The sequence below is a fragment of the Scomber scombrus genome, chromosome 10 (genome assembly GCF_963691925.1).
Source record: "Scomber scombrus chromosome 10, fScoSco1.1, whole genome shotgun sequence".
Classification (NCBI taxonomy): Eukaryota; Metazoa; Chordata; class Actinopteri; order Scombriformes; family Scombridae; genus Scomber; species Scomber scombrus.
In genome coordinates, this window is record NC_084979.1 from 28739086 (window position 1) to 28750732 (window position 11647).

Consider the following 11647-nt stretch of genomic DNA (forward strand, 5'->3'; position numbering starts at 1 on the left):
TTTTAAATGTGTTTTGTTACTATGAATGATGACTAGAGAATCCAGAAATAATGAAACAACATCAACTTTTTAATGAAACATCAGTTTGAATACAACATGAAGAGACACAGAGCAGAAAACAATAACATGAACAAAAAGATACAAAATAGAAAAAAAAACTTGACACTTGATAAAAAAAAATGTGCTACAGATATTTTTAAAAAGTAACAATAAGAACAAACAGGATAAAAACTAAGTGCAATTAAAACAGAACATTACAATTTTTAGCTGCATTAAGTGTTCTTGTTATTTTGTCCATCTCTGCGGGATGAGCACCTGTGATGTCACAAACCTTCACTCAGCCTACAGAAACACAGGCGCTGTAGTGTCGTGTGGTGTTGTTGCAGTGGGTTGTGGGTAATGTAGTGTAGAGGTCACCTGTGTGTTTCTTTATGACGCTTATGAAGTCTGCAGCACCATTGTAGAGTTATTTCTCAGCTTCATTATTGAGTCTGTAGTGTAGTGTGTAGTGATAATACTGTTTATTAATGAGAATCCACATGTGGACTTAAACACTGTGTTCACTTCTGATTATTAAAAACTCCTCCTGCACCTCCTCTGCAGGTTTACCTTTGTGCTGCAGGCAGAAGAAACTCACAGTGTCATGGAGCATAGAAACACTTATTTCCTCCCATTTGAAAAAAAGAAAAAGAAAAAAAAGTCCCATAATTATATTTCCTGTATCATATCATTATGATTTAATGCTTCATAATTACAAGATCTTAACTCCTAATCATTCCTTTGAAGTAATTACAAGACAATAATATTGTAATTATGATACACTTACTCTCAAAATCACAATATCTTTTTGTTATTACAACATCTGTATCTCATAATTACATGAAAACCAAATTAATAATAATTATGGAAGCATTATTTTGTAATTAGAAGACCTCATATCTCATATACATGTATTTAAAGTGAATTTTAACAAAGCTAAAATAATCACATAATCACAAGATCTTGTAATTACATGATAAAGATATATACGGTACAATCAGGAAAATTATAATTATTTTGTAATTATGAGATTTTTATTTTGCTATTACATCATTACACAAAATAAGTATGAGAACTTATAATTACAAGTGTCTTGCTCCCAACGTTTTGTATCTAATAATTATAAAATGTAATGAAAATCATATCATAATTAAATCATAATTATGCAACAATTATCTTACAATGATGAAAAAAGTAATATTTTAAAGATTCTTGACTCAAAAGTAATTACTTTATCTTACAATTGGTAAAAAAACAATAAAGATGACATGATTATTTTCATCATAACAAGATTATTATTTCAAGGTTTGTGTCTAATAATTAGGGAATCTTTATCTTGTAATTACAATTATGTAAAATTATGAGATTTTCTAATTTTTTTTAACAACAATAAAAACTACAGTACATCAAAATTACAATGAAATTCTTGTCTTGTAATTACAAAACAAATGAGTCATCATTTTGAGATCTTTGTTTCAGATAATAGATATTATCTTGTTCTTTTATCGAAAGCTAATCAAGATCTTAGTAATCATAATTAATGATACGATGATGGTAATTACAAGAAAAGTATTTAATCTTTGCGACTGAACTTTCTCATAATTTCAAGATCTTTGTCGTACTTTTGCAAAATCTTAGCGTCATTTTATCTCGAAGCTGGTTTTGTATTTAAAACATCCATTTGTCATGAATAAAATATTGTAAAATAACAGTACGGTACAGAGATAAAGATAAGATAATTATAAAATGTTTTCTTGCAATTATGAGATTGAGATACAAAAGGTGTAATTTAGAGATTAGACGGTCCCAGTTTTAGTTTTGTGAAAGCTAAATGCTTTCCGAGCTCGCTTCCTACAATCGATCTGTGAATTTCAGACTGAAATGTGAAATACACCTAAAGAAAATACAAAATAAAAAAAAAAATACAAAAAGATACAGATATATCTGGGTGTTTGTTATCTGTCTTTCAGTAAACTTCTCTACCTGTCTATGTTTCTCTCTGTACTTTCTACCCGACTGTCTACCTGTCCTTGGCGGAGCGCAGGTCGGTGGTGATTGGGTCATGCTGGATGGTCTGGTGCAGCATCAGAGCCAATAAACCAGCTCGATTCGTCATCGCCGTCCTCAGATTCCTCTCCTGCTCGAACAGCTCGTCGAGTTTATACCACTGATGGACAGACAGATAGAGAGACAGACAGGTAGAGAGACAGACAGATAGAGTGACAGACACGTAGAGAGACAGACACGTAGAGAGACAGACAGATAAAGTGACAGACACGTAGAGAGACAGACAGATAGAGTGACAGACACGTAGAGAGACAGACAGATAGAGTGACAGACACGTAGAGAGACAGACAGGTAGAGAGACAGACAGGTAGAGAGACAGACACGTAGAGAGACAGACAGGTAGAGAGACAGACACGTAGAGAGACAGACAGATAGAGTGACAGACACGTAGAGAGACAGACAGATAGAGTGACAGACACGTAGAAAGACAGACAGATAGAGAGACAGACAGATAGAGAGACAGACAGATAGAGAGACAGACAGATAGAGTGACAGACACGTAGAGAGACAGACAGATAGAGAGACAGACAGATAGAGACAGACAGATAGAGTGACAGACAGGTAGAGAAACAGACAGATAGAGAGACAGACAGATAGAGTGACAGACACGTAGAGAGACAGACACGTAGAGAGACAGACAGGTAGAGAGACAGACAGGTAGAGAGACAGACAGGTAGAGAGACAGACAGATAGAGAGACAGACACGTAGAGAGACAGACACGTAGAGAGACAGACAGGTAGAGAGACAGACAGATAGAGAGACAGACAGATAGAGAGACAGACAGATAGAGAGACAGACAGGTAGAGAGACAGACAGATAGAGAGACAGACAGGTAGAGAGACAGACAGATAGAGTGACAGACACGTAGAGTGACAGACAGGTAGAGAGACAGACACGTAGAGTGACAGACACGTAGAGAGACAGACAGATAGACAGACAGGTAGAGAGACAGACAGATAGAGTGACAGACACGTAGAGAGACAGACACGTAGAGAGACAGACAGATAGAGAGACAGACAGGTAGAGAGACAGACAGATACAGTGACAGACACGTAGAGAGACAGACAGATAGAGTGACAGACAGATAGAGTGACAGACACGTAGAGAGACAGACAGATAGAGAGACAGACACGTAGAGAGACAGACAGGTAGAGATAGACGTTAATGTTGAGGCTACAAATTAACTACAAATCAAAATCCCTGAGCTGGTTTTGTGGAAAGTCTCTAAATTCTACAGGAAATGTAAAAATATTCCATTAAAAGTAAAAGTCCTGCATGACAAATCCTACTTAAGACTGAAGAACTTCCACCTTCACACAGACATCTGTCCATGGGTCAATGACGTATAAGGATTTTCAAACAACTCAATTGTAGAATAATAAAAACAAGCATATCTAATGCAGTAGTTCAAACATTCAGAATGTTGTGTACCTGAAGATCCATATTATACATTTGAAATTAAGTGATTTTAGTGGGTTTTTCAAGATTAATTGGCTCTGGCCTTAAAAAAAGTCATGTGGTGCGACCATGATTCATCTTGAAATAAATAAATTTACTTAACACGCTTCACATCTTTTTTTAAGTAATATAAAGTGTTTGGAAACAAAGTATTTGCATTTTTTTTTTTTTTTTTTTGTAAGTGATGATCTTTTATTTATATAAGATATTTCAAGATGAATCATGGTCGCACCACATGACTTTTTTTAAGGCCAGTGCCAATTAATCTTGAAAAACCCACTAAAATCACTTTCACATTGTAATATGGATCTTCAGGTACACAACATTCTGAATGTTTGAACTACTGCATTAGATATGCGTGTTTTTATTATTCTAAAATTGAGTTGTTGAAAATCCTTATACGTCATTGACCCACATATCTCTGCTTTCACTGTGCTGCTACTGATAAATCTGATGTTAAAATTCGGTTGAGAGTTCAGTACCACTCGGACTCTCTCGAGGTCGACCTCAGCGCGGCGAAGTTTCTCCCAGCAGTAATGTTTGTTACACTTCCTCTTAGAAACCCGACAGAACTCTCCGGTCGGCTCAAAGACGTCTTTAACCAGAGGACATCCACACACCTCGTCAGCTGGGACCTGAGGGACAGACAGTTAATGATATTACTATCGAGTTATTTCCATTGTTCCGATCTTTATACTGTATTTGGCTACTATAGTTCCCCTTACAGAGTGCCTGTTTTCCTTTTATCATCCCAATGAATCTTTAGATAAATGACTGATAATTTTGAGAAAACACTACTAACATGAAAAACTGGCCGATGAGCTAATCAGGTAGTAGTTTGCAAATGTTCACTGTACCGCTGGCTCAGACTCCAATAACTCTTTATGAATAGTGCATACTTTAGTATAACACACCTGACTTCAGGGGACCCAAAAGGAAGTAATGCTTACAGGGAACCAAAAGGAAATGACGCTTTTCGGGACCCTGGAGGAAATTATGCTATTGGGGGCCCTATAGATATGACACACCTGACTTATAGGGACCCTGAAGGAAGTCATGATTTGGGGACTTTAAAGAAAGTGATGGTTCTGGGGACCCTAATGGAAGTGACACACCTGACTTCAGGGGACACTAAATGCTTGATGCTTATAGGGACCCTGAAGGAAGTCATGCTTTTGGGGACCCTAAAGAGCTTTCTTTTTTTTAACATATTTGGACAGTGCTTAAGTTAGCATTATTGACATGTTATGACAGTGCTAATGTTAAGGTTTCATTTGTACTGACTGAACAGAAACAGGATAATCTCAGTAGAGGGAATGAGTATTTTTTGCGTTGTTAAAAACCAGTGGTGTAAAATAAACAGGATCAGGAGTTAAAGTGTTCAAACAAGCCAAAAATACCAATGGGCTCAATATGAAATCACAGGAAATGAAATATAACCAGCAGGTAAACCGTTGACATGATGAGATGATGAACTGAGACGAACCTTTGGATCTCTGGAGTGTTCAGGACATAAAACCTGGAGCCGCTTACAGTACGTCTTACTCTGAGGGTTGTACACGTCACAGAACAGCCGGGTGGCTCTGAAAGACGACAAAGACAAAGACAAAGACTGAGAGTCTGAGAGCATAAATCTTTTCCAGTGAGAAAAAAGACAGACAGACAGAGAGACAGATCTTACCCTTCTATGCGTGTCGGGTACATGGATCCAAACGATGTCTGACTCTCATACTGTCGGACAGAGAGAGAGAAAGATCAGTTTAAAGTTACAGTCACATCTGTCCTCGTGTAACTGTTGACACACACCTGACTTCTGGGGACCCTGAAGGAAGTGATGCTTATAGGGACCCTGAAGGAAATGACACACCTGACTTATAGGGACCCTAAATAAAGTGATGCTTTTTGGGACCCTGAAGGAAATGACACACCTGACGTCTGGGGACACTAAATGCTTGATACTTATAGGGACCCTGAAAGATGTGATGCTTTTAGGGACCCTGAAGGAAGTCATGCTTGTAGGGACCCTAAAGAAAGTGATGCTTATAGACACCCTGAAGGAAATAACACACCTGACTTCAGGGGACACTAAAAGCTTGATGCTTGGAGGGACCCTAAAGAAAGTGATGTTTATAGGGACCCTGAAGGAAATGACACACCTGACTTCAGGGGACACTAAATGCTTGATGCTTATAGGGACCCTGAAGGAAGTCATGCTTTTGGGGACCCTAAAGAAAGTGATGCTTATAGGGACCCTGAAGGAAATGACACACCTGACTTCAGGGGACACTAAATGCTTGATGCTTATATGGACCCTGAAGGAAGTCATGCTTTTGGGGACCCTAAAGAAAGTGATGCTTATAGACACCCTGAAGGAAATGACACACCTGACTTCAGGGGACACTAAATGCTTGATGCTTATATGGACCCTGAAGGAAGTCATGCTTTTGGGGACCCTAAAGAAAGTGATGTTTATAGGGACCCTGAAGGAAATAACACACCTGACTTCAGGGGACCCAAAAGGAAGTAATGCTTACAGGGAACCAAAAGGAAATGATGCTTTTCGGGACACTGGAAGAAATTATGCTATTGGGGGCCCTATAGAGATGACATACCTGACTTATAGGGACCCTGAAGGAAGTCATGATTTGGGGACTTTAAAGAAAGTGATGCTTATAGACACCCTGAAGGAAATGACACACCTGACTTCTGGGGACACTAAATGCTTGATGCTTATAGGGACCCTAAAGGAAGTGATGCTTATAGAGACCTTGAAAGAAGTGATGCTTTTTGGGGGACCCTCCTCTGGTTTCCTGCTCTTTAAAAGACACCTGATGGGCACCTGAAGTGTTTTGACTCTGTTAGCTTACCTTGGCGTAGCACCTCTCCATGTGTCTCAGCGCCACCTTCGGGTTGACGGGGTGACTGCAGGAAACACAGAAGATCTGAAGGTCCGTGTCATCGCCTTCACCTTCAGTCACCTGTAGACAGACAGATGAAAGAGAAACTAACAGATGAAAACACTAAAAGCTATATCTCAAGTGTCTCTGTGTCACTGTCTCGTACCTCCTCGTCGTGTTGGACTTGCTGCAGTTTGGCGTTGGCGATGATGCCTTCGAGCTCGTGGAACCTTTTCTCCATCGAAGTGAGGCGGAGCCGGGCCGCCTGCTGCTCCCTCCTGATTCGCTCCAGCTGTCTCCGCCCCATCTCCTCGGCAACGCATGGACTCTGCTGCCACTGCTGGATCCTCTGAGGGAGGATCTCATAGATTCGACTGGAGGACAGAAAAAACAGACAGTCGTCCCTGCTTGTAGTTAAGTCTTTAGGTTGATATTCACCACTGATTTGTCTTTCTTCATTTTTGGGGTTAATAAAACGTTTTTTTAACTTGAAACCCTGCATCCTGGGCCTTCCTGCTCGGTCCCTAATGAGGTAATAAAGGTGAATTACAAGTCACAGGTGTGTTTCAGGTGTGCTACAGGTGTGTTACTGGAGTTACAGATGTGTTACTGGATTACAGGCGTGTTACAGATGTGTTACTGGATTACAGGCGTGTTACAGATGTGTTACTGGAGTTACAGGTGTGCTACTGGAGTTACAGATGTGTTACTGGAGTTACAGGTGTGCTACTGGAGTTACAGGTGTGCTACAGGTGTGTTACTGGGGTTAAAGGTGTGCTACAGGTGTGTTACTGGAGTTACAGATGTGTTACTGGAGTTACAGGTGTGTTAATAGTGTTACAGGTGTTTTATTGGTGTGTTGCAGGTATTACAGTGGTGTTACTGGAGTTAAAGGTATGTTACTGGAGTTAGAGGTGAGTTACAGGTGTGTTATGTGTCTACTACTGGAGTTACAAGTGTGTTACTGGTGTACTACAGGTGTTACAGGTGTGTGTTGCAGTTATGTTATAGGTTACAGATTTTGTGAGGAGACTCACTTGGCAGCGAGCTTCATGCCGCATTCCTCTGTGCAGTATTTGGAGTTTCCTCTCGCCAGTTCGACGCAGCCTGGACCCAGACACTGCCGCACAGCCCCGCCCACTTCCTTCGGCCCGCCTTCGCCTCCTCGCTCGCTGTGCCGCACACGCTCCTTGTGGCGCTGCTTCCCTTTGTGACGCCGCAGCTTCACCTCCTCTTTGGGAGCAGAGACGGACTTCTGCAGGAGACATCATCATCAGAGTGTAAATGGCATCATCAGTGACATCATCAGTCGTCTGCTACTTAAAGGGACGGTCACCTTCTTCTCCGTCTTCTCCGTCTTCTCCGTCTTCTTCTCTCGTCTCTTCACGTGCTTCACCTTCACTGCCTTCTTCCTCATAGAGTCCGACTGACCGTCTTCCTCTTCCTCGCTGTGCCACACCTGCAACAAGAAAGAAGACGCATCACACTACAGGAAGTCCGTGTCGGTTCTGAGAGCTGATTGGTCAGAAACACTCACCATGTCTCTGTAGCCGGCTGCTTTGTACTGCTCGTACAGCTCCAGTTCGCTCTCACTGAACACGATATCCTCCCCTTCCTCCTCATCCTCCTCCTCTGTCTGATGCCCCGGCCCTTTCCTCTGGAGGCCCCGCCCTCTACTGCCGCTCCGACCCATCTCCTCATCTTTGACACGAAGCATCTTCTGCTCGGAGGCAAGAAACAAGACAATCGAGTCAAAATTCAGAATTCTGCTGAGCTAAAACTGATCGATCACCGTTTAAGTATCAGATCAAAGAATTTACTGATTGGTGGATTTTCTGATCACTCACCCGGGCTCGGACCTCACACTGCCTCAGTCGACACTTCTGTCGGATTTTGTTCGGACCTCCAAACTTCTTCATGTCTTTACAGAAGTCACAATGAGCGCAGTCCTCCGTCCTCAGACAGGCGTCACACTCGCCGCACATCCGGGCTGAACGCTTGATCTGTTCGACAGATGTCACAGAAATGTCACCAGATATATAATTATGTTATTCTATTAATACAGAAAATGTTTAAACTTCCCACAGAAGACTTGAATGTGCTCACTTCTACTAGAAACTGCTTCAAGTGTCTACAAATGATCTTTACTATTATTGTGAGTTCTCTTAAAGGAGTTGAAGCGTACAAGATGAAAACTGCTGAACTCAATAAAAACTAGAGGGGGCTGAATCAGTTTTCTCTTTTATGTCCATTCTTAAAACACACTTTTATTGGAGAGCCGTTTCCTGTTAAAGTGGAAGCGCTCGATATAGTTAAAGTGTCAGTTATTATATAAGCAGTAACAAAGGCTGAAATGCCAGTTGAAGATTAAAAACCCTTTTGCTGGTTGAAGTGTAAAAAAAACTGAAGCAGTTAGAATGTCACTATAGGAATATTCTAGAAATATTATGAAGAATCTCACAAAAGATTTCTTCTATAAACTCCTGTAGAAACACATCATGGATGCGTTCAGGAGGACTAGATACTGGACTCAAAGATGGTGTCCTGTTCATTCCTATAAAAGTTGCTCAGTGATGCGTGAAGCTAAACTACCTGGATTTTCTTCACACTTTTTGGGTCCACTGAGCATGCTCAGTAGATACTTCAGCTAACTTCCAGTTGTCTCCCTGCTCACTTGTATGGTGATAAAATAAGGTCTCTGCGCATCCTGTGACCGACCCAGGCGGGGAGTTCTGGTCCTCTGAAATGATGCGAACGCGGAAGTAACTTAAAACTGCATTCTATCAAACGGCCACCAGGGGGCGACCGTTTTGGTGTCAAAAGGACTTCCGTCTCTATACAAGTCAATGGAGAATTCACCAACTTCTCACTTGATTTCTAACCTCAGTAAACGTTTTCAAAATGTGTTTATGGTCTCAATCGCTAGTTTAAAGCCTTCTTCAATGCAGTATGATGTTCATTTGTGAAATGTTGGTCTCCCTGATTTTATATTTGACGATAAAGCAGGGTATGCATTAGGGCGTGGCTACGTTTTGATTGACAGGTTGATTGGTTCACAGGTTCAGGAGGGCGCCTCATGCTCCTCCTGATGCCCATTTAAGTAGAATCCGTGGGTTTTTTTTACCCAGCATGCACCTGAAATTTTCAAGATGGCGCTGCTCAGATCCGATACTATTCGCTTCCAAGCAGCAGTCCACAAACCAATGGGTGACGTCACGGATGTTACGTCCATTTTATATACAGTCTATGGACAGACCTGAAAGTCGTAATTACACAGTTTGGCCCGTGGATGTATTATAAGAGCTGATAGGGCGACACCGCTGAGCCTATCAGCTGATTTTTCCCAGTGGTCACTCACAGTATTGCAGCTAAAAAATCCACCCTGCAGCCCAAAAAGCATTTCCCCAATAGACCATTGTAAAAGCGACGTCTGTAAAATCTTTGACAGGACTCCTCGGACAGCAGACAAGCTCAATTATGACTCTTTCTATTATGAATTTTTGATCCATTGAGTTTTTATATTTGTAAAACTTCCCTCGAGCCAAGAAAAATGATTTGAAAATCTGTGACATCATCACAATGTAAAGACTGTGGGCCGATTGGGAACCAGTGGGCAGGGCCAGCAGGGGAAACACTACTGAGCATGTGCAGTGGGCCGAATAACATGAACCCAGAAACTACAGCAATTCTTATCGGACTGAATTTTTGGTCCAGTATCCAGCTCTTATTTACCTGTGAGCCCCGCCTCCTGTCCATCTTAGTTTGGGGGTTGGAGCTCCCGTCTCCGTCAGGTTTGTCCTCCCTCTCTGGCTCCGTCTCGTTCTCCTCCTTCTCCTCCTTCTCCTTAGGCTTCTTCAGACGGTATTTGATCTCAAGAGACGAGTCTTTGCCTGCGGATGACACAACAGACCAATAACGACTAACAGATAAACTGCTAAAAGAAAGAGATTCAACATTAACAGAGCTCCACTTGATATTTTTTAAGCATTTTATTTTAAATGTGATTTTAAACATTAGGGACACTGACCTTTGCAGGACGGACAGTACCACACTCTGATGGATTTAGCCGCTTTCTCTGAAACTCCGATACATTTTCCATGAAACCACTCACTGCAGCTGTCACACCCTCTGAATCACAGACAGGTTAGTGTTATTAACAGATAGATAGATAGATAGATAGATAGATAGATAGATAGATAGATAGATAGATAGATAGATAGATAGATAGATAGATAGATAGATAGATAGATAGATAGATAGATAGATAGATAGATAGATTTCTTACATCATGAAACAGTTGATGTCTGGTTTCCTGCAGACACAGTATACAGGAGAATTGGGGCCAATCTTTCCTCTCCCTGGCCCTAGGATTCTTCTTTCTCCTCCCTCCTCATCCTCCTCTGGACCTCCTCGCTCGGCTGCTGCTGCCTCCTCAGCCTCAAACACAAGAAAAAACACACAGAAGAGGAAGAGCATAAGTATTATGAGTTTGATTTAAGTATTACAGTAAAAGTAGTGGTTTGGTCCCTCTGACTGATATATTATTATATATGACATCATTAGATTATTAATAGTGAAGCATCAGTGTTAGAGCAGCATGTTACTGTTGTAGCTGCTGGAGGTGGAGCTACTTTACACTACTTTATATACAGTTAGCTAGTTTAGTCCAGTGGTTCCCAACCTAGGGGTGGGGCCCCTCCAAAGGGTCAGCAGATAAATGTGAGGGGTGGTGAGATGATTAATGGGAGAGGAAAGAAGAAAAAACTAAGTTCTGATACACAAATGTGTTTTCAGTTTTTGGACTTTTTCTCTAATCTTTGATTTTTGCTGAAATATTGGATCATTTGAACATTTATTGAAATGAAAGCATGTGAGAAGTTTAGAGGGAAAAATCAGTATTTGGTGGAGCTGTTAACAACTCATAGACATCTGAAATGTGAGCCGACTACACACTGCTTTTTGGTTTCATCTTTAACAATGTGTTGCATTTTAAAAGCTTGTTATATTATCCATTGTGTCAAATCTTCATCTGAAAAGTAACTAAAACTGTCAAATAAATGTAGTGGAGTAGAAAGTACAATATTTCCCTCTGAAATGTAGAAAGTAGCATCAAAACTTTACTTAAATGCAGTTAACAACTTGTTCTGGCAATTTAATATCAAGAAGCACGAAGTCGTTTGTTGTC

The 11647-nt window shown here is 40.9% G+C and overlaps 1 protein-coding gene across 1 annotated transcript in view; it reads right to left on the bottom strand.

Annotated features, from left to right (window-relative positions):
• Window positions 1-1896: 1896 nt before the first annotated feature.
• cxxc1a (CXXC finger protein 1a) overlaps window positions 1897-11647 on the bottom strand; it is a 9962-nt gene continuing 211 nt past the window's right edge. The window contains exons 2-14 of the mRNA XM_062427177.1: window positions 10748-10899; window positions 10490-10590; window positions 10195-10352; window positions 8310-8465; window positions 8000-8182; window positions 7799-7921; window positions 7500-7714; window positions 6629-6836; window positions 6433-6543; window positions 5247-5296; window positions 5052-5148; window positions 4048-4200; window positions 1897-2206 (exon numbers count right to left, since the gene is read on the bottom strand). Of these exons, the coding sequence (XP_062283161.1) occupies window positions 2060-2206; window positions 4048-4200; window positions 5052-5148; window positions 5247-5296; window positions 6433-6543; window positions 6629-6836; window positions 7500-7714; window positions 7799-7921; window positions 8000-8182; window positions 8310-8465; window positions 10195-10352; window positions 10490-10590; window positions 10748-10899 (1854 nt within the window). The 3' untranslated portion in view covers window positions 1897-2059. The remainder of the gene's footprint in view (window positions 2207-4047; window positions 4201-5051; window positions 5149-5246; window positions 5297-6432; window positions 6544-6628; window positions 6837-7499; window positions 7715-7798; window positions 7922-7999; window positions 8183-8309; window positions 8466-10194; window positions 10353-10489; window positions 10591-10747; window positions 10900-11647) is intronic.